This window comes from Herpailurus yagouaroundi, unplaced genomic scaffold, assembly GCF_014898765.1.
Source record: "Herpailurus yagouaroundi ecotype Mexico unplaced genomic scaffold, PumYag 162, whole genome shotgun sequence".
Lineage (NCBI taxonomy): Eukaryota > Metazoa > Chordata > Mammalia > Carnivora > Felidae > Herpailurus > Herpailurus yagouaroundi.
Genome location: NW_024412403.1, coordinates 7,254,653 through 7,276,799, shown reverse-complemented (window position 1 = coordinate 7,276,799; position 22,147 = coordinate 7,254,653). Strand labels below are relative to the sequence as shown.

Here is a 22,147-nt window from a genome sequence, read left to right as displayed (position 1 = left end):
TTGAGGTCAGCAGGCAGAGTGGGGAGTGGCTTTCGGCGGGGCCTTCAGGAAAGGCCTCTCTGAGGAGACATTTGCACCGAGCGCCCGCGAACCTGGAACCAAGGGTTTCAGGCTGAAGTGACCCTGATTGCAAGCCCCTGAGGCCAAGCCACAGGGTGACCAGATGGCTGCAAGGAGTGACAGAGGGGAGCCCACAGGGGCCGTGTTAGGAGCCGAGATGTAACCTAGCAGCTAACGGAAGAGAACCAGGGCAGGCAGGCCCGTCTGAATGCGGACTTGGCGTCCTGTTAACAGTAGTCCCCGGGAGAAGTTAGTTGACCCCTGGGAGCTCCATTTTCCTCGTCAGGGAAATTGTGATAAGGATTCCTATTTTCCAAGGGGCGCCTGGGTGACTCAGTCGGTCAAGGGTCTGACTTCGGCTCAGGTCAGGATCTCGCGGTCCGTGAGTTCGAGCCCCGAGACGGGCTCTGTGCTGACAGCTCAGAGCCTGGAGCCTGCTTTGGATTCTGGGTCTCCCTCTCTGTTCCTCCCCCCTCATGCTGTCTCTCTCTCTCTCTCTCTCTCTCTCTGTCTCTCTATCAAAAATAAACAAACATTAAAAAATAAAAAAAAAAAAAAAACAATTCCTATTTCCCAAGATATCACGAGATGGTGCCTTCACACTGCTTACCCAAAACCCTGACACCTGTTAAGGACCCACAAAGCAGTGACGGGGTCTGTGGTAGTTTTGGGTTTCTGCAGCTCGTTTCCTCTGAAAAGTCATCTTTCCCATCACCTTCAGTTTTTTGCTAAACAAGTAAGTTCGTGGCATTTTCCTCAAGTTCAGGGCTATTGCTTTGGTTTGAGTTTAGAATTACTTCTGTGGCAAAGAGGCATTCTGGTTCTCAGAATCGGGACGACAGGCCATGGAGAGCTGGAATTTTCGATTTTGAGCACGGACCAGGATGCCTCCCAGCTTTGTATTTTGCCAGCTGAGAAGTCTTTTTCAAAAGCATACCACGTAGGATGAAAATGTAGCACTTCATGCAAAAACAAGGATATTTAAGAGGGGCCCCTGGGCGGCTCGGTCAGTTAAGTGGCCGACTCTTGGTTTCCGCTCAGGTCACGACCTCACGGTTCGTGCGATCGAGCCCTGCGCTGGGCTTTGCGCTGACAGCGCAGAGCCTGCTTGGGATTCTCTCTCTCCGTCTCTCTCTGCCTCTCCCCCACGTGTGCTCTCTCAATCTCTTTCTCAAAAATAAATAAACTTTTTTTTTTAAAAAAAGAATATTTACCACCAAATAATCTCAGAGAAAGGGCACTTCTTCCCCTGAAAGGTCATTTTTCGTAGGTTTCCATCCTCTCTTTGTCTCTCACACGCGCACACACACACACACACACACACACACACACACGCACAGACACGCACACGCACGCTCAGTGGACATTCCACCACAGGTGGACAGGCTCCTGCTGGCCTGCGTTTACAGTCACTCCCCCAGGCCAAGGAGGGTGCTGGATGCCAGAGGCAGGCAGGCCAAGCTCGACGGCACCCCAGGAGCATCTGACCTGCTGGGACGATCACTCTGCGCTCGTTCGTGGTCATGTTTGGGGGCGGAATGTGCTTCTCCTCCATGTAGCTGCCATAATTCATGCCGACGGTGTCTGGGCCGCCCGCCATCTTCCCGCCTTTGGCCATGCTGCATTCATCCGGGGAGTTTCTGAAGGAGAAGAAGATACATTCTTCCATTATTGCTGCCACCCGGCCTGCCTGTGATACACAGAGAGAACGGGGCAAGGGTGCGGTGGAGAGAGGCGGACGGAGAAGGGAGGAGAGTCAACGGGCAAATACGGTGTCTGCTCGGGCCTGAATGGCCCTGTCCCCCCAAAACTCCTTTCCTGAAGCCCTGACAAATGGAACGGTATTCAGAAGTGGGGCCTTTGGCAGGTGATCACATGAGGTCACAACGGCGAGGCCCCCATGATGGGATCAGTCCCCCTACAAGAAGCAGAAGGGACCCGGGGACTCTCCCTCTCTGTCTCTGCCACTGAGGATACACTGAGAAGGTGGCCGTCCACAGCCCAGACCCTGGGCCTCGCCGGCACCTTGACCTTGGACTTCCAGCCCCCAGAACTGTGGGAAATAAATTAATAAATTTGTGTCACGTAAGCCCCCCAGTCTGCGGCATTTAGCTATGCCAGCCCGAGGGGACTAGTGCACTGCCCACCCTCGGCTGAAGCCCGGGGCGGCCTGGAGGGAAGCAAGTTGCCAGCTGGCTTCTGTTTCTTAAGCCAGAGCCTTCTGAAACTGTCATGTCAAAACTCCACTGGTGACAGCTGTTTGGAAACACTTGCAAGGAACAGTGAACCGCCACGGTCCTGTCTCCGTGACTGTAAACAGGCCATGTACCGTATGCACAGAGGTGACCCCAGCTCGGACAGCTGGGTTTAGCCTCCAACGACATTCACCTTCAAAACCTCAGAATGAAATCCGTGTGTTCAGTTTCAACTCCCTATAGCCAATCATGAGATATGGAGCTTTGGAGCCTCACACTGTCCCTAGCCGAGACACTGGCAGGCGGGGCAGGGGCCGGGGGCAGACCTGGCAGCCTGGGAGGTGGCCGGAGAGTGGACTCAGCTGCCCCTAAGGGTTGGGATGGGGTGTGAAACCAGCTATGAGGACGGATGCAGACAGGAGTCAGCCGCTGGCCCTCTGACGACCACTCACAGGGCCACTACCATTAGGAAGGCAGCGGCAGCCATTTGGATAAAGACAAACCCTGCCTTCTTTCTGGAAAAAGAAGAAAGGCACCATAAATATACGATGAAATCATATCTAACAGGGAAACCCCCCAAAAGGAAAATCCAACACCACCAGGAAATAGAAAAATATGTCAATGCCTTTTAGAAGGTTAGCCCACAGGTCATTAACTTCGAGACCACTGTAGATGAGGGGCCTTGATAGTTGGGTTATATCTTCTAAGGTGGGTTTCCAGAAATTGCCTCTCAAGCTCTACCCCACACAGGATTTTCCTACTCTTGGGAATCTCCAAAACTCCACTGCATGTTGGATTCCCTCCCAGTGTCTAAGGCGTTGAGGTTGTGGGCTCCACTCCACTTCGTCTCCTCCACACCTCACTAGTTGAAGCTCTGCATCCGACTTGTGGAATCATGGAACCATGGGCCTGGCATGGCCTTGACCTTCAAGCGTGAGAACATCAAAACCATTTGAGCTAGAAGGGCACCCTCTGGGTGGGACAGGCCCGGAGTGGGATGGAGAAGGTCATTCGGGAGCCAAAGGCTTGGCAGGGGTGTGGACAGGAAGGGCAGACCAAGGGAAAGAGTGCCCTGGAAAAGAGGGAAAAAAGAGAGGGAAAAGAGTTCATTCAGCATCCTAGATCACTGAAAATACACACAGACCTGGTGCTGATGGAGAGAGCTCGGGGCTGACAGCGAGGAAGGCGTAGGTACATCTACAGATCAAGACCATGGTCAGGGTCACAGGAGTAAGGCCCCACCACAGGCCTGGAAATACATGGCCATGTTTCACAGCATCCCCACAGCTGTACTAACACGAAGGAAATTTATAAACAATAACAGTCTGAGTTCCCATGGTGCAGACTCTCTAGATTTCCATCACTGCCTACACATGCATTATTTCCTCCTGATGCTACTTTTCCTGGCTGCAGACACTTATCTCTAAAAGACCCATCCTAATATCACAACACGGAATGTCTTCACTTGACACTTAGTTTCCTATCCCTCTGGAAAATTCCAGCAGTTGAGGGGAAGGTGTGTGTTTTGGTGTATTTTCCTCAAGGAGAGGAGTTACTAGGGACTAGGGGACAGTCTAACAGATTTGGTTCTTCAAGGAACAAGCTTTAGACGCTGTTCAGCAGATGAGCATAACTCTGGCAACGACTACAGAGTCTGGGATGAGGGCTACAAGTTCACCCATTCCCTCATCCATCTAGACCATTTTTATCGAGTGCCCGCTGTATACCAGACACAATAAGTTCTCTCTTCTCCAGCAGGACAGGTAAGCTTTCCCATTCACCTTCCATTGAAAACCAAACCCCAGGAAACAAAAACAAGAAACAAAACAAAAGCAAAGCAAAAACAAAAAACAGAAGCAGAACAAAAACAAAACAGCCCTCAGACCCTATTTTCAAAAGCTGTGCCTTCAAGACAGTTGAAAAAAAAAATCATCTTTTTTTCCATTGTATTTTGTTTTAGCTTCAGGGGAAGATAGAATGGAACCAGGTTTTTGATCATTTCCAATAGTTTCGGTAAAAAAAAAAAAAGCTCTAAGGGAACTCCGGCCCCAGAGAGGGGAGAGGGTCACCCCCCCAGGCCACTGACAATGCTGGACTCCAAGCAGGTTATCGATACACAGTGGCCACAAGAGCCCCGGCTGTTCTGTTCTCACTTGCCAGGCATTTCCCCTGGTGTATTCTCTTGGGAATTTTAACAGACCAAGAGGAGCACACGGAAGTGTGGGCCCTGTCCTGAGAGCCTAACCATTAACAGTCCTCACGATAGCCTGGGGCGGGGGGGGCAGGTGCATACATCACGTCCATTTTTCAGAGGCGTAAGCCAAGGACACAAAGGAGAAGGGCCTGCTCAGGTCGCAGAGCCAGGAGAGGTCAAAACTAAGACTTGAAGCTGGGCAGCCTAACTCCCCGCCCCTGTGCAGAATGCCCCCACCAAGTCAAGGGAAGATGCTGTCCCTACAAGGTGAAATAAACCTGAACTTCAGAAAGGCGTTGACAACTCCCTGACCACGTGTTACTCTGGTTTAAGCCATGTGCTGCAATATTTGCACAATTCCTATTCTAGGGCATCACCGTAGCCCCAGGGCAGGTTCAATCCCGGGCACGGCGTGTGTGGGACCCAACGAAGGACACATATAAAAGAAAAAAAAAAAAACCCTAAGTAAGAAATAGAGGCAATTCCAGGAGAAGAACATTTTTTTCAGAGGATACATCTATTATTTAGACCCTGCTTTATTTAAGGAAAAAAAAAATCTCCACCTGATTCAGAGAACTGGAAAGTGTATTTTTAAAAGCCTCACGGTAAATACATTTTCAGTTCTTAGCGCAGGTGTGAGAAGAAAAGACCCACACTCCGCGGAATCTGCCTCCCGGCTTATGGCGCTTGCAGCTTCACCGACATCGTGCACGCCGAGGCTTGTAAGTCATCAGAGAGAAACTTCCAGAAACAGTTTGGTACTCCACCGGCAGCAAGCCGTGCCAGGAACAGAGGATCATGTGATCTCTACGCTACCATGGTAAGGGTTTGGGTGTTCAATGTCTCGCTTTTGAAATGCACATAGCAAAGGGCATCCCTTTCAATGCTGTATTCTTAGTATTTACATACGTGTTTTCTAGCAGTTTCTGTGAAGATTCTAAAGCGACTCATTAGATGCTTGCTAAATGGGTCGTCATTTATATGAAATATGAAATACGAAATGCTTTGGTCTTATTGTTTAGGGCATGAATTTCTTTATTGCAAGTAAGGCATCCTTCAAGACATTTCTGTCAATGATGCTTTTCGGGGCATACGGAAGTTATTATGCAAACCCAAATCACAACGAGATGTCACCTCACACCTATCAGGAGGGCTACTGCGAAAAACAAAAGATGACAAATGTTGGCGAGGACGCAGAGAAACCGGAACTTTTGCATACCCTTGGTGAGGATGCCAAACGGTACAGCTGCAATGGAACGCCGTGGGGAGGTCCCCAAAAGTCTTTTTAAAAAGACAATCATATAGGGGCGCCTGGGTGGCTCAGTCGGTTAAGCGTCCGACTTCAGCCAGGTCACGATCTCGCGGTCCGTGAGTTCGAGCCCCGCGGCGGGCTCTGGGCGGATGGCTCGGAGCCTGGAGCCTGTTTCCGATTCTGTGTCTCCCTCTCTCTCTGCCCCTCCCCTGTTCATGCTCTGTCTCTCTCTGTCCCCAAAATAAATAAACATTAAAAAAAAATTAAAAAAATAAAAGACAATCATATGATCCAGGGATCTCATTTTTGCATATTCATCCGAAAGAATGGAAATCCAAGTCTCAAAGCGATATTAGCACTCCTCTGGTCCTTACGGCTAATATTCCCGATGGTCACGGTGTGGAAACGAATGTCCACGGATGGCCCGGTGGATGAAGAAACTGTGGTACATGCAACAGTGTACTCATCCTCCTGTCAAAGAAGGGAATCCTATAACGCACAACAACAGCTGGGCCTTGAGCACGTTATGCTGAGTGGCATAGATCGGTCACCGACGAACAAAAGCCGGTTTCCACTTCACGTGAGGTATCTAAAGTAGTCACATTCAGAGAACTGAATAGCGGGACAGTGGTTTCCAGGAGCTCGGGCAGGCGGGGAGATGGGGGGTTACCAACCAATAAGCATAAAGTTTCAATCAAGCGAGATGGAAAAGCTCTCGAGACCTGCTCTCCAATATTCTAGCCTTTGGTCAACAATAATGTGTACCTCAAACTCTGTTAAAAAGGTATAGATCGGGGCACCTGGGTGGCTCAGTCGGTTAAGTGTCCGACTTCAGCTCAGGTCACGATCTCGTGGTCCGTGAGTTCGAGCCCCGCGTAGGGCTCTGGGCTGATGGCTCAGAGCCTGGAACCTGCTTCCGATTCTGTGTCTTCCTCTCTCTCTGCCCCTCCCCCGTTCATGCTCTGTCTCTCTCTGTCTCGAAAATAAATAAACATTAAAAAAAAAAAAAAAGGTATAGATCGCTGGGCACCTGGGACAGCACAGAGCCCTCTTCGGATCCTCTCTCTCCCGGTCTCTCTGCCCCTTCCCTGTTCACACTCTTTCTCGAAAATAAATAAAATAAATACTTTAAAAAAAAAAACAAACAAAGCAAAAAGGGGTATAGATCTCATGTCAGGTGTTCTTACCACATTGAAATAAAATAAATTGGAAATGACTGGGTCTTAGCCACACTCTCGTATTCACATTTTCGGGTCTGGGTTCAGTGTGTAACCCGAAAAACACTGGTTTTGACAATCCCATAGAGAATGTGGCATCAGAGAGAGGGATCGGGAGCTGGGAAGACAGCTGCTCCCCTCTGTCACAGCTGAAGAAATCCCACCTTGGGCTGAGGTCACCCCGGGAGGAGAAGGCTGCTGCAGAAACAAGAATTTCACTAAGGCACCTGACGAAAGCTGGGGCGCCATATCGCTTCCCAACCCCCCCAGTGCCCTCTTGGGGCCACACGGCTTTGGGAGTTTAGTCTCCCAAAGGAGCAACCTCACAGAACCCCACGGCACACGCATATAACTGTGGCCACTCCAGGGGATATGGCAATAGCGCAGAAAGACCCTTCTACCTTCACCTAGAAAAGATGGCACCACGGTGCCCTTCTTCAGAAAACTGCACACACATGCCCAACTCAGTTGGCTTGTTGAGCCTCAACGAACTAAACACTCCGAAAGAGCGTTTGCAGAATCAAGCTCTCATGAATTGAGACAACAAGTGCGGACTTCGTAAGGCATACTAGCATTTCAAACCAACGATCGAAGGGGCAGGCAAAGAATACCCAATAAATTGGAAATTGCACTAAATTTACATTCAGGTGAGATGTCAGCCATGTCCCCGAACCCAACTGGGTTCTGACAGAGTTTCAGAATCAAGGGGCTGGAAGAATCTCCACCCCCAACGCCCCAGGCATGACTCTCCGGAAGCTACTTACACCAACGAATGCTTAGTTTACATTACTAATGTTTTTCTAGGGAAGAGGTTCCATCATTCTCCTCTGCAACTTTAGAGTTATATTTATGTGGGCGTGTGGTGGTTTTGAATCTACTTTCTTCCTTTACCCTTCCTCAAACCATGTGAGGTTTACGAGGCATAGAAGACGACACGATATAAGACAGTTATAAAAACGCACACGAGACAAAACGATAACATAAATAATCAAAGGCATGGAAGTGAATTTAATGTAAGGGCAGAAAAGTAACCAATCACGAGATAAAATCAGCACATTGAGTAGGCTTACTATTTATTGTTGCTAGAGGTAGGACACCAATTTATCTCTGAGCTTCCTACTGGCCAAAGCAAAGAAGGAAATGCATCCTGTTACTATTCAAGGTGTCAGAAACATGAAGACGAACCAGGTCTTAGCAAGCAACATCCTTCCCAGTATCTGATAACAGATTCAGAGCATCGCACACAGTGTCGGGGTAGGGGTGGGGAGGGCTGGTGATAAAGCAGGGTGCTCCAAGCACTCAGGTCCCTGCTGCTTTGGCTACAGAAATCAAGAGACGGCACATCCTCACGAGTCCTCCATACCTGCCATTTCTTGACTCTTTTGGAAAGAACTGGCCAACCAGGGAGGTCAGTGCAGGAATATTAAAAATAAGCAAATAATCAGGGCACCTCAGTGGCTCAGTCATTTAAGCATCTGACTCTTGATTTCTGCTGAGGTCATGATCTTACGGTTCATGAGTTTGAGCCCTGAGTCAGGCTCTGTGCGGACAGTGGGAAGCCTGCTTGGGAGTCTCTCTCTCCCTCTCCCTCTTCCTCTCCCCTGCTAGCTCGTGAACTCTCTCTCTCTCTCTCTCTCTCTCAAAAATAAATAAATAAACATTAAAAACATAAGGGAATATGGGGCGCCTGGGTGGCTCAGTCGGTTAAGCGTCCAACTTCAGCTCAGGTCATGATCTCACAGTTCAGGGGTTCAAGCTCCGCGTCGGGCTCTGTGCTGACGGAGCCTGCCTCGGATTCTGTGTCTCCCTCCCTCTCTGCTCCTCCCCCACTGGCGGTCTGTCTCTCTCTCTCAAAAATAAATAAGCATTAAAATTTTTTTTTAAAATTTTTTAAAAAGATAAGGGAACAATTGAAAAAACAAAAAAACCTGGAGAGACAGAATGGTCTATATCCCAGTTTCCAAAAATCTTCTGTTTCTATGTTTTAAACTCACATTTGCCCCTGAGAGCACCCAATGCACTGTGGGCAAACAAATATTTACAGACCTTACTTAGTTCATCTCCTACCTAGTATTTGACTGTTTAGTCATCCCAGGACCGGCCTCAAGCTCTCTTTATGTATTTACGTTGTAGTAAATATATGGGCAACGCATCTCGCACAGTGCCAAAGTCACGGTAAATGCCACGTTAGCTGCTTCTTACGCACTTCACGCACACAACTCCACAAGGCCAATACCAGGAAACAGGAGCCCCGTTACAGGTAAAGCACAGAGGCTGGGTAGGGAGTGTGTTGTGTCCCAGGTGATACAATCAGCAAGGGAAGAGCCAGGATTTGAACTTAGGCACTCGGGGTCCTGAGTCCAAGTCCTCGATCACCACGCTCTAGGACCTCCCCCGGTAGCCCCACACGAGTCGTCCGTCTCACGGACGTGAAACACAACAGAATGGGCACCTGTTGGGTATTTTCAGAAGAATATCCTGGGAGTGGCCCTGAAGGCAGTCATGGAGAGATTTGCAGATGTGAGCTGAGCCACGTGCCCACAAAGGCAGGGCCTCCAGGGAGGAGCTGAAGATGATATGTTTATGGGGACATACATACGGATTTTAGTTAAGTCTAGTTTTGTTTTGTTTAAAGAATTTTTTTTAATTTTTTTAATGTTTATTTATTTTTGAGAGAGACAGAGTGCGAGCTGGGGAGGGGCAGAGAGAGAGAGGGAGACACAGAATCGGAAGCAGGCTCCAGGCTCCGAGCTGTCAGCACAGAGCCCGACAGGAGGCTCGAACTCACAAACTGTGAGATCATGACCTGAACTGAAGTCGACACTTAACCGACTGAGTCACCCAGGCGCCAGCCCCCCCCCTTTTTTTTTTTTTTTAGAAAACGCGGAGCACCCCCATTTACAGTGGAAGGTCAAATGTTCTCCCCACCAGACCTCCTGGGGGAGCTCAGCAAAGTCCCTTGGTCGCTGCAGGTTCTGCAGAGAGGATGGGCTAACGCTGGTGACTGTGACAGGAAATCTGGCCAGAGGTTCCCGGGCTAAGAGGCACAGCGGGAATGAACCTGACCCAGAATGTGGACCTAAGAACTGAGGACCAGGACAGAAGTTGGACCATCGGGAAAGCAGTCAGTCTAAGGTTTTCAGATCGAGTGGAACACAGCCCGAGGCAAATCTTCATTTAGCTGTTGCCATACATAACACCCTATTTTATTTTTTATTCTTTTTAAAGAACTCCTTTTTTAACTTTTTTTTAATGTTTATTCATTTTTTGAGAGTGAGGGAAACAGAGCGTGAGCAGGGGAGGGGCAGAGAGACAGGGAGACACAGAATCTCAAGCAGGCTCCAGGCTCCGAGTTGTCAGTGCAGAGCCCGATGCAGGGCTCGAACTCACGAACTATGAGATCATGACCTGAGCCGAAGTAGGACGCTCAAGCGACTGAGCCACCCGGGGGGCCCCAATAATACCTTATTTTAAAAAGGGATAATGTGCCTGTAAAAATGTACCGAGAAATTAAAACTGGGGCTTTGTTTTTGAAAAAAACAAAATAAACTTGGCATCTGACATTGAGTTTCTCACATCAAGGCTACGGACAGCAGGGTAGACTCCATCATGGAAAGAGCCCGCAGCGAACGGCACAGACGTGGCCATTAGCTTGACAAGGACGGAGACTCAGCCCTGTACTGTCGTCTGTGCTGTGTGAATGGACCTCATTTATCCAAGAATGTCGCTGAACGCAGCCCCAGGCGACAGCCCTGAGCTCACCAGCCACATTAAATCTGTGATTCACCCTCACTTCAGAATAGTTAGCAGAGGCTTTGGAACTTAGAAAAAGTCCACAGCAAGGCAAAATCAAATTTGGAAAATCAGTGTACTTCTTCTGGAAGCGGGTAGATGGGGGCACCTGGGTGGCTCAGTCGGTGAAGCTTCCAACTTCAGCTGAGGTCATGATCTCACAGTCCGTGGGTTTGAGCCCCGCACGGGGCTCTGTGCTGACAGCTCAGAGCCTGGAGCCTACCTCAGATTCTGTGTCTCCCTCTCTCTCTGTCTGGCCCTCACCTGCTCACACTCTGTCTCTCTCTCAAAAATAAATAAACTTAAAAAACAAATTAGAACCGGGTAGAGACAAACCCACGATCCTCTTGAAAATCTACTTCTTCAAGGCCCATCCTTCTTTCCTATCTCTGAATTCGTCTTGCACGTAGAGACAACTCTCCACTGCCTTTCTCTCCACCACATGCTGGGGGAGTGTTCTTGAGCTCTGCTTCCAGAATGATCTTCCCCAAATACAAATCCACACTGGTCACGTGCATCCTAAGTAAGCCCTGTGTTGGACCACAGGACCTTCTTGGTCCACAGGACACGCCCCAGACTCTCTGGGTCTCCTCAATTCATTCGTTTCTCCAACCAGTATTTACGGAGCAAATCTCTCTGCCAGGCCCTGTCCTAGGTGCTGGGGATACATCGGGGTCCCTATTCTCACAGTGTCTGCATCTGAGCGGCGAGAGCCCCTCTCCCCCGCTACACCTTCTCTTGCCCTCGTTCACGATGGTCCTTATCGCCCCAACTCTTACGCGGATAAGCAAGTTAATGTGGCTAGCACGCAGCCTTCAGCTCGTCGCCGTTTACTGGAACGTCACTATCTTCCAGAATGTTCTTTTTAGTTCATTGGGTGGTGAAGCTCCATGAGAGAAATACAAAGGTTTTCTTTGGCAGTTCTGCCCTGAAAGTCCAGAGAGGTCCGTTCTGAGAGAGGGCCCATGGGAGGCTGGCCGGGGCAAAGTGCATACTTGGTTCTAATCGACCGAACAAACTCCTAATCGAGTTCCATGGCGTGGACTGAGGCAAGTTGCTACAAAAGGCATTTTCAGGCCCCCAGACAAGGAGGGGATTGTCTGGAGAGCGCCGGGGTAATTTGTGGGTCTGTTTTATTTCTGAATCAGAGGCAGTGGAAAAGCCGCTTCAGACCCCACGGCTGAGCGGCGGGCGGAGCTTGGCAGTGATTCATGGAGAGCTCCCCGCTCACACTGAAACTGGAGATGTTTGTCTTTACAGCTGGGTGTTATTTTTACCCTTGCTAAATATGCTCTCTTACACCTGGAATCCCAGTCTCTTCCCTCCAGCCCTGTCCCCTTCCCCCCCTCTCCAAAGCAGCTGAAGACTAAGTTAATTAAAAAGTCACCACCAACTCACCAACAGTTAGTTCTTTGTCCCTGCAAGGGGTTTGAAGCTTTCCCGAGTTTCTTCATTTAAGTTTATAATTCTCTTTACAGCTGAGAGCGGGTACCAGCCAGACCATGTTACGTGTCGGTCCTGAAATCTCGGGGTGGGGGGCGATGCGTCCTTTTGGGCTTCATCGTTTGGAAATAAAATGTGCTATAGAATAGGATCTCGACGAAGAGTTACATGCGCAGGATGAGATGTGGCTTCTCTTCCGTCTCGTGAGTTGTCTTTGTTGTTGTCGTGGTTTGCTTGATACACTTGGCATTTCTCAGAGAGGAAAGGACGAAGCCCAGTAGGCACCAAGGGGCTTCAGTCTCTTATTTGCATAACAGGCTATGCAAATTCTGGTTAACCAAAATGATTTCACTTTCAAGATTGAAAATCCCAAGGCGGTCCCCCTGTCCCGCTGCCAATACCGGCACTGACCCAACAGAACTTTCTGGCGTCCTGACGGGGGGCAGGACTCCGAGGCTCTCCTACTCTACAAAATGGCGCCCACCCACTCGACACCCCAAGAGATGTCGAAGGAGGTAATGAGTGGCTGCTGAGGAGAAGGGATGAGAAGTCTGCTCCAGACAGAGACGCGGCAGCAGAACCTCGGTCTCCCTCCAGACTGTTCCCTGGGTGAGGCTCTCGGTTCATGTCCCAGTTTTGCAGCCCAATGAACTGACATCTGTAAAGACTCAAGGTCCCTTACAAGTAGGCGAGCTATTACTAACTGGCCTCCCTGTCACGGTTCGGAAAACTCACTGGCTTGCAAGGCTCCCACAGCGTGACTTGGAAGGTGGCCGAACAAGGCATCTTGGATGCCAATCTGATTCAGAACCCTGAGGCAGACAGGAGTAAGTGAGATTAGCATTGGGAACTTCTCTGTCCTAACAGAATACACGAAGTCTTATAGCAAATGTAGGAAAATAAAGACTAAGTCAAATCTCCATGAGTCAAAGGAGAAAGGCACGGAGAGAGAGTGGTCCCAGCGAACCACGTTCAAATACCAAATATTGAGTGTCGCAGGTACGATGAAAGACTCTGGCATTAAAAGACCTTCAGCAGAGACCTACTCTCAGAAAGACCTACTACCTACCTCATTCTGTAGGCAGTAGGTGGGCACAGCACAACACAACATAACACAACTGACGTGCAGGGTGGTTGAACGGTTGCCATCCTAACACTGAGAATTTTTTTTTCAGTTTTCATTTCGGCCCAATGAGTATTTACTGAGAGCCACTGATGAGCTTGGATGGCCAAGTCTCTCCAACCCGCTTGTTGTTTTCAAAATGTGGTTTTATCTGGGGACATGTCACGAAGGTAGCGTGAAGGTGAGTCCAGGTAAATTGGCCCGCTGGAATAAAACGACACGAGACGGAAGGAATAGTTTCTAAATGCGCACCATATGCAAGGAACCAAAACGGTCAGTGTTTGGATGTAATGCCTCTCAGTGGACAAGGCACAGGATGTAGAGCTTGTCTGTCACCTGGAGGAGGCTGTGCTGTCCCTGCCAACACAGAAAAGCTGTCTGGCTAAAGGAAGCAGCCTGAGGGAGTGGAGAGGAGGCCAGGCCTGGGGTCACATGGCAGATGACAGGTGGATGTGAGCAAGATCAGAAAACTTAGAAACTCAACGGTTTTCCTCCGTGAGACGGGTATAAATGTAATGTCATTCATACATCGGATAATACATCGTATATTAAAATCTATTAATAAATCACAGTTGGGCTGTGGATGTGCTGATAAACGCTGCTCCTTCTTGGAGTCTTTCTTTTGTGTCCAGGAGGATGGGGTCACACCCTCATGCCTGCGATGGCTGGGCCCCAGACATCCCTCTGTTCCGTACTTGTCACGGGATCTCCCAGAACCTTCCTCACCCCTGACGGACCGTGAGCTTCTTTTCACCCATCTTCATAGCAGCGAACGCAGTGCATGATGTGAACACCAATTAGATGTTAATTTAGGAAAAGGTTTCTCAATTTTGACACTGTTGACGTTCGGGGCGGGAAGGTTCTTTCAGAGGTGAGTGGAGGGGGCGGGGGGTGGGGGCGGGGGATCCTCTTTTGTGTATCGTATAATGCTGAGCACCAGCTCTGGCCTCCAGCCACCAGATGCCAGGAATACCCCCCTCTCCCACCGTGACTATCAAAAGTGTTCTGCAGAGGCCCCTGGGGGGCTCAGTTGGTTAAGCGTCCAACCTCAGCTCAGGTCCTGATCTCGCGGTTTGTGAGTTCGAGCCCCGCGTCGGGCTCTGTGCTGACAGCTCAGAGCCTGGAGCCCGCTTTGGATTCTGTGTCTCCCCCTCTCTGTCTCAAAAATAACTAAACGTTAAAAAAAAATTTTTTTTTTAAAGTGTCTGCAGACATTGCCAAATGTCCCCTGAGACACAATCACCAGGGTTGAGAAATGGTTTAATGAATTAAGATCCACTGAACTCAGGTGAGGAGGTGAGAGCCCCTCCCATTCTGCCCGGTGTTCATTAGCACTAAGTGCGTGGCCCCAACGTCTGGGCTGATGTTGGAGGCGCCCAGGCTCTAACCTCGGGAGGATTCCCAGTGTGGTTTGTCCACATCTCATTTGGAGTCTCCCCAACACCCTGGGCTCATCCCTACTTCCCGCCTTCTTCCTCCATAGGTCCAACCTGTCAGCAAAGCACATCAGTCGTACCTTCAAAATGGGTCCAGAATGCCACGACCTCTCAGCCAGGCACCACCGTCCCTCACCCAAATTCCTACACAGGCCTCCTCCAGGAGGAGCCCGGGAGAGCCTGCTAACTCCGAGGAATGTCACGCCCCCACCTTCCTACAGCACCCCGACAGTCTCCTCGCTCACTCAGAGGGAAGATCGCTGCACCTCATTGCCTGTTTGTGGCTTGGGTCACTAGGTGTCAGTCACGATTGTCCTCCAGCGCTCCAGGCTGACCTCGGGGCCTTTGCACAGAGCACTCCCTTCTCCTGGAATATTCTGCTGTTTGACCATGGGGCGTTCTCCCTCACACCCTTTGGGACGTTGTTCACGTGTCCCTTTCTTAGAGACCAGGCCACCCCATCTAGAGCGGCCACCCTGTTTCCCCGCTTGATTTTTCTCCTTCATATCTACCACGAGCCAACCTACTGTATGTTTACCTAGATGGCTCAACGGCCATCTTCCCCATGAGAAAGGGAACAGAGCAGGGCAGAAGTTTTTTGTGCTTTATGACTGTAGGTCGAGAACCGAGAAAAGTGACCGCACGTAGTAAGCTCTCAGTGAATTCTTGTTGGATGAATGAATGACCGCACGCACAGCCAGTGTGCCTAATGCCCGGACGGGCCAACCGGGTAACCCCCTTTTCTGTCATCGTCGTCACTCGGCAGATGCGTGTTCGTTAAATATGACGTCGAGAGCATCCTGCTGTCTGACTGACGTGCGGCTGGAGTTACCCACCCAACGAGTCTTCTTCCCAGACCACAGAGAGAGGACAGACAGACAGACAGACAGACCGACTTCCTGGGAGCAGACCAACTTCTACACGTTGTCCTCTCCCGGGCCACTCACTCTGCAGGGCACCCATTTTTCATCTCCCTCGACTCTGCCACAACAGAGCGGCGGTTCTCGGACCAGCGAGCGCGGGAATCTCCAGAGGGCTCATTAAAACATCGCGTGCTGGGCTCCGTCCCCGAGTGAGAACTGCACGTCTAACGCCCCCCCCCAACCCCGCCCCGGCTGGTGCTGATGCTGCTGATCGCGGGGCTTCGCTCTGGGCACCAGCGCCCCAGGGACCCCTCACCCACCCGACTCCAGCAGGAAGTTGAGGACTCCAGGGGGTCTGGGGACGGTGCCAGGGCAAGACTCACAGGCACGGCACACCAGTTCATTACGTTCCAGCTGCAACGAGCTTCCGGGTGGGCCTACGCCGCCCTGCCGTTACCTCCAGGCGGGCTACGCGGAATTTTCACCGCCTTAGGAAGGGGGCAGGAGACGTCCGATGCACCTGACATCTGGCTGCATCTCCGAGTCAGAGGCGCCGAGGTGCCATGACGCAGCTGCTTTGCACACAACACTGCCCGCCTACTCACGGAAGGCAATTTTCTCGTGGGCCGCAGGCGTGTGCGTGTGTGTTATCTCCTGGCCCATCTCGCCTGTCCGTAGGGGCCTGGGCCTTAGCAACCTCACGGCAAGTTAAGGCCATCAGCAGGGGGCTCACTAGAGGCCTCGCAACTCCCACAGGGCCTTTGTGGGTACCGCGCTGGGAAACAGCTGGTTCAAGTTTGCACACGGACCCTCCTCCGCCGTGCGGACACGTGGGGGTTTCTGGTGCGCGAGGCTGGAGTGAAGAAAGGGGGAAGGCAGGGTGGCCACGGACTACCGAGGCTGAGAAATGATGTCCCGTGTCTACACAGCGTGCAGTTAGATGGGGGTCTACAAGAACCGTGCCCTCTGATACAGCAGCGGCCAAGCCAAACCCACAATTACTTCCCCGCGGGTTCGCAAGGCGGTGGTGCCTCTCTCTCCTGTTTTCCTTTTATTATTTTTTACAGAGCTCTAGTGTAATGGCAACAGATCTCATTTCGCCACTTGTATTTCATTTCGGGAGCCTTGTGAGCACATACGGGCTGAGGTTTTGCAGAACTCCACCACTTGGTCAGGAGCTGGGCTCCACCCTCCTCCCAAAGCACTTGGCTTTTTCCTCCAAGGGCGACGGATGGACAGGGACAGAGAGGACCGTTCGCGAGGATGCCATTCTACGTAGAAGGAGCTGGGTCACGTTCGGGCAAGACCCAAGTTGCAGAGCGCTCTTGTCCTGGGGGGTATTTGCACACTGGCACTCAGGGGCCGCAAAGGTATCCGCTCACATGTTGCAAAGTCCAGTTTTTGACTTACGTAAATGCCCCTGGAACTTGATCAAGTCGCGTGCGCGCTGCATGGGAGTCTGACTCGTGAAAGCTTCCAGCAATGACCATCAGAACAATCTGCCGAGCTGGGGGCCAGGAGGTGTGCTTCTTTTCACGCTGCTGTCTCTAACTCCCCGGCACACCTGGCCTGGGGCTTCCAGGCTGGGGGATTTGGGGGGCGGCGGCTGCTGTCTCTGGAGGGATGCCGGGAGACGGGGTGTTTAGGAGCTATACCCCTGTCCCTTCTGCTCACACAGAGGTGAACCATGCCTGCTCCACACTGCCCCCGCCGAGAACTCCCGCAGGGCAGGACCCCTGTCTCCCCGACCCTGCCTCCGCCCCTGACCCTCATGTAGGGCTGCTACAGACAAGTGTCCATTCAAGGTCTCCAGAATGAAAACCAACTGAACGCAGATCCACGTTCCCTATGATGGAGCTGGTGTGTGTAAATATCACACGGTGGGTCTGCAAAGTGTGCAGCCTGATCCGCAGTAATCTTATATCCACTCGTCGGGCCCCCAGATGAAACGAGCCTTAGCCACCCTGACGGCCACACAGGCAGCCTGTCGTGTTCCGAACAGCAGGTACTGCCTGGCCGCCCAGCTCTCAGTGCCCTGTAAGGTGCCAGTGAACCAACGATCTGATGTACAACACCCTCTACCATTTCCCATCCAGCCGGCTGAGCCCCTCAGTACAAGGAACTGGCCACCGCAGGGAATCCTTGGTTTGGAGGTCTGAGAGGAATGGCTCCACCAAGCCCTGCCCAGCACAGAGTCTGGGAACACCAGGTAGGGCCGGTTTCCTGCGTCTACTTGGCCAGGGCATCACGCCCAGTGACTTAAACCACCGCTAATCAAGGTGTTGCTGTAAGGATATTGCATAGATGTTGTTAGCATCTAGAATCCATTGACGTTAAATAAAGGCACTTAACCTTCAGAATGTGGGTGGGCCTCGTCTAATCAGTTGAAGGTCTAAAGAGCAGAAAACTGAGCTTCTCCCTAAGGAAGAAGAAGTTCTGCCTCAGGACCGCAGCAGCAGCAACTCCTGCCTGGGTTGTCAGCCCTCCAGCCTGCCCTACAGATCTCAGACTTGACCCACACAACTGCAAGAGCCAATTCCTTACAACAAATCTCTGCAGGGTCTAACCTATTGGTTGTTTTTCTGGAGACTTCAACTGACGCACCGGCCCAGGCAGCACACTCAACTCCAGCAGGCACGCTGAGCTCTGGAAAGGACGGGCAGGAGCGCCGTATTTGTCTCTACTGCAAAGAGGGTCAGTGCATGTCACCCTCCTGTCTTTCCAGAACATTCTTGGGGGGGGGGCCAACGATGACACTTGGTAACCAGCTGCCATCTGTGTCATAGCTCCATTCCACAAGGCTTCGGCGGTTCTGGAAGCTCCTCCCTCCCTATATCACGCCAGCCCTGGATTTTCCATCAAAGAAGCGCACGGACCTTGATCAAAGCTAGATGGAGGCAACCATGCTCCCTTCACGGACCTGCCCGACATAGCACCGTGGATCCAAGAAGAACACAAGGGGAGCGACAGGACTGACTTGCCTCCCCCACCAAAACACATCACGGTTTGCTTCAAAAGCGGGAACTGCCTTTAAAAGTTCTGTGATGGGAACATTCTGAGCAATCCTAGACTTTCTGAGGGCCTGAGAGGTACTAAAGTTTCCATTGTTCCCCCACAAGATAACCGTCCAGTTCCTCCCAGAACGATTGCATTTCCCAAAGAAGAGACCCACCTTTGCACCTGATGGGAACCACCACAGGGCCTGCCCCAGTCAGCTGGGCTGAGGAAGGTGGAAGAAGCTTCCCGGGAGCCCCGTCCTTCTTGGGGACCCCGCCCCTTAGCCAGGCTCAGGGTTCCCGTCCCAAATCCCCGTGGGGACCTCCTTGGGCCGGGAAGGCTGGCCCACGGCCCCGGCCGGGCAGAAAATGGACGCTGGCTACAGAGAGGAAGCACAGGCCCGCCCCGGGGGAAATGGTGTCCACTTCTCCCATAAGACAGCGGGGCTTCTTCTATTTACATATTTTGTGAAATTCACAAATAGCACCGGAAGAATAAGAGAAGGTTTTGTTTCTCCAACACCGTCCTCACCTCCTCGCTCGGTCTCCTTCTGGGGCTGCTGAATCCAGCCTGGCAATTCCCAGAGCTGGTCGCAGGCCAGGCTCTTGGCAACATGGGCTAGGGCACGGCTCGCTCCACTTTTTGCTGCTGGAAATCGTCTCAGTGCCCTTTGCCCGAAGTGTTCTCTCTCTCTCTCTCTCCCTCTCTCTCCCATACTCAGTGTCTCCCTAACACAGCCTTGCTCTAACACACACGTACGCACGCACACACACATGCACGCACGTGGTGATGTATTCCCTGCAGGTAGAAACCAGCCTTGGAAGAAGTGCTACGTACTCAGGGCTCACAGCAGGACGACCAGTTAACGAGCAGGGGAAACATTCTATCAGACGGATAGGTTTACTGTGAAATAGTCACACGTAACCGTCAACTGGCCGGGCCAGGACTCCGCTATCCTGGACCCTCTGACGGCATTTTCTACCAGGGTCCTTTTGTCCTCATGGACGTCTAGAAATTACTGCCTTGCCGGGCCTATCTTGGCTTGAATTCCACTTAAAGGACCAGCTTCGTAGCAAGATTCAACATCAGAGCTATCTTCCCCCTCTTCCAGAAGAAGTGAGACGCACAGAGTGAACGGGCTTCTCGGAGCCGAGGAAAACTCTTGCCGTCTCCCATCTCCCCGTCTGGCACGTCAGCCACACTGCGGACATTCTCTCTAAGGCCCTGTGACTTGGCACCTTCATCAACTAGGGGTTGACGCAATGGTTTCCAGTGCTTATAAAACATGACAATTATAAAAAGCGCATTTAGCATTGAAATATACGTGAAGCAAAAAGGGGGCCTATTATGGGCGCCGCGGAGTGGAAAATGCACTGGGTGTGGAGTCAGACGCCCTTGGTTTGAATCCAATTGCTCGAAGCTGGGATCTCAAGTTAGCCAGAAAATGCCTGAGCCTCAGTTTCCTCATCCATCAGATGGGGACAAGCATTCCTCACAAGGCTGCTTGGAGCATTCACAGCTCGCTGGCTGTACAGGGGCTTTGCGCGTTAACAAAGCACCAGAAAACGTGAGCCGTTCTTAGGACTCTACGTCAGATCATGCGGCGTCTAAAGGAAATTATCCTTTCTTTGTCCCGGGATCTTACGTTCTTTCCGAATACGCGTGGGGTATCGCGTCGCAATGGAAGTCAACTTTACTTTTCAAAACCGCGTCTGATGAAACGCTTTTGGGCATCAGGCGCACGGTCCCGCATTCGATAACATATGCGGTGAGACAGCGGCAGTGACAAAGTCAGGAAAGGGAGTACTTCACGTGTGCCACCAGAACTTGGCTTCAAGCGTAAGGAAAGGCGAGAAGAAACGGCGCGCACCAAGAAGGCAGGGGTGGAGCGCGTATGAACTAGACCCACCAGCCAAGTCATATGGCCCGGACGTCACGCCGCACTGCCTGGCCACTAGCTCACACTCTCCCTCCATAAAAACATAAGCCGGCATTATTTTCCAGGCAATAAAACCCTCAGAGATGAATTCTGCCATATGTGGGCACGGCCCCCCTCCCGCAGAGCCCTCGTGCCTGGGAAACAGAATCGAGCACATCTTCAAAGGGAGCTCTTGGTAAATATACTACCCGTTTTACAACCTCTAGCCTTCACGCAAACCACTGGAGAACACATTTTCTCAGCCCGGCCCGATGTTACCGTGCAAGGGCCTCACTCGCGGCAACGATCCTTGGAGAAGCGCGACTCGTTTGCCTCTTCCAGGGGCAGGAAAACAGCGAAGTCGGGGAGAAGAGAGGCAGGGGCGTCTCCTTACCTTGAGCCGTTCACCTGGTTAGGGTTACACTCCATCTTGACGGTGACCCTGGCTGGAGGTTGAGACAGCCAGTCCTGCTGAGGGACGCGGGGGCTCATCTTGGATGTCTGTCCATAGTCGCCGGAGGAGGACGCGGTCATGTCCGTCTTGGCCAGGTGTGGTGTTCCGTAGGCACACTCGAACAATGACTGGTCCTCGCTCACGACCGATAGCGCTTCCTGAATGCCCAAAGAAACACACGTTCAGGACGCGCCAAAGGACAGTCACGCTTCAAAGGGCTGCTGGCTTGCGAGCCATTTCTAACTGGGACCACATTTTAGGTAGTTGTCGTGGTATCCATTTCTACCTTTGAGAAGAAAAAAGTAGCTGGGTTTCTTCCCTCCCGACCGCAGCAGTTGGAAGCGGCCGGCCCCGAAAAACTTTCCTGAGGGTCTCCCAGCATCCCTGGCCTGACTGCCACAGTGCAGATAATACCCACTTTAATCTCAACTCAAGGAAGTTGAATTTCAAAGGTCTTAGAAGACATCCAATTGCTTGTGTCATTATTTGACAAATGCAATCTATAATTCAAGCAGACAGGGTACAGAATGGTCATGGAGATTAAAAAAAAGAAATGTGATGGAGAACACCTAAGCATCTGGTGAAATTGCCACATTCCCAGGAGGTTTCCAAGAGGAGACGCTTAGAAGAAAAGTAAAGGGAAGTGGGGCACCGAAGGACGAACGGACAAAGGTACGAATTTTTCCACTTCGAAGTTATTAGCTGAAATGGAGTTTCGAGCAGTGTTTCCATGATGGCGAACATCTGGATGATAAATGAACCAGAAAAAAAAAAAAAAGCTCTGAATTATCCAGATGCCTCCAAATACCAGGATGTTTAAAATATCTGGGATCACTGACGAGCTCTTTTTCCCCCTTATTTTCTATTAAGATCTTTGGTCCTTTGTGTGATTTGGTGCAAAGAAATAGAAAATATTCGTCATTGTTGGACCATTCTTGTGGGGCTTTAAGTCAAACAAGTGGCTGGCCTACGGCTACGCGTATATCCTGTTCGCCAGATCGGCAAAGGCAAATTAGATCTGGAAATTTCAACTGCTTGAATGACCTACCGTGCTGCAGAAGGAATTATGGGACAATTCAATTTTGGTTTCTCTAACAGAAACAAGAAATCCATGGGATACCTCATTTGTATTTCAGTCCTTGGGCATCCACAGTTATCGTTATCGACTGGCCAGAAGCAAATGCTGTTTGGGTCATACATTAT

At 51.0% G+C, this 22,147-nt stretch overlaps 1 protein-coding gene across 8 annotated transcripts in view; it reads right to left on the bottom strand.

The window, feature by feature from the left end:
- The window catches only part of ERG (ETS transcription factor ERG), a 271,394-nt gene that overhangs the window by 40,697 nt on the left and 208,550 nt on the right, over positions 1 to 22,147 (bottom strand). For all 8 annotated transcript variants that reach the window (XM_040483913.1, XM_040483915.1, XM_040483919.1 and 5 more), the window contains 2 exons: positions 20,885 to 21,102; positions 1,549 to 1,700 (listed from right to left, as the gene is read on the bottom strand). In XM_040483913.1, the coding sequence (XP_040339847.1) occupies positions 1,549 to 1,700; positions 20,885 to 21,102 (370 nt within the window). The remainder of the gene's footprint in view (positions 1 to 1,548; positions 1,701 to 20,884; positions 21,103 to 22,147) is intronic.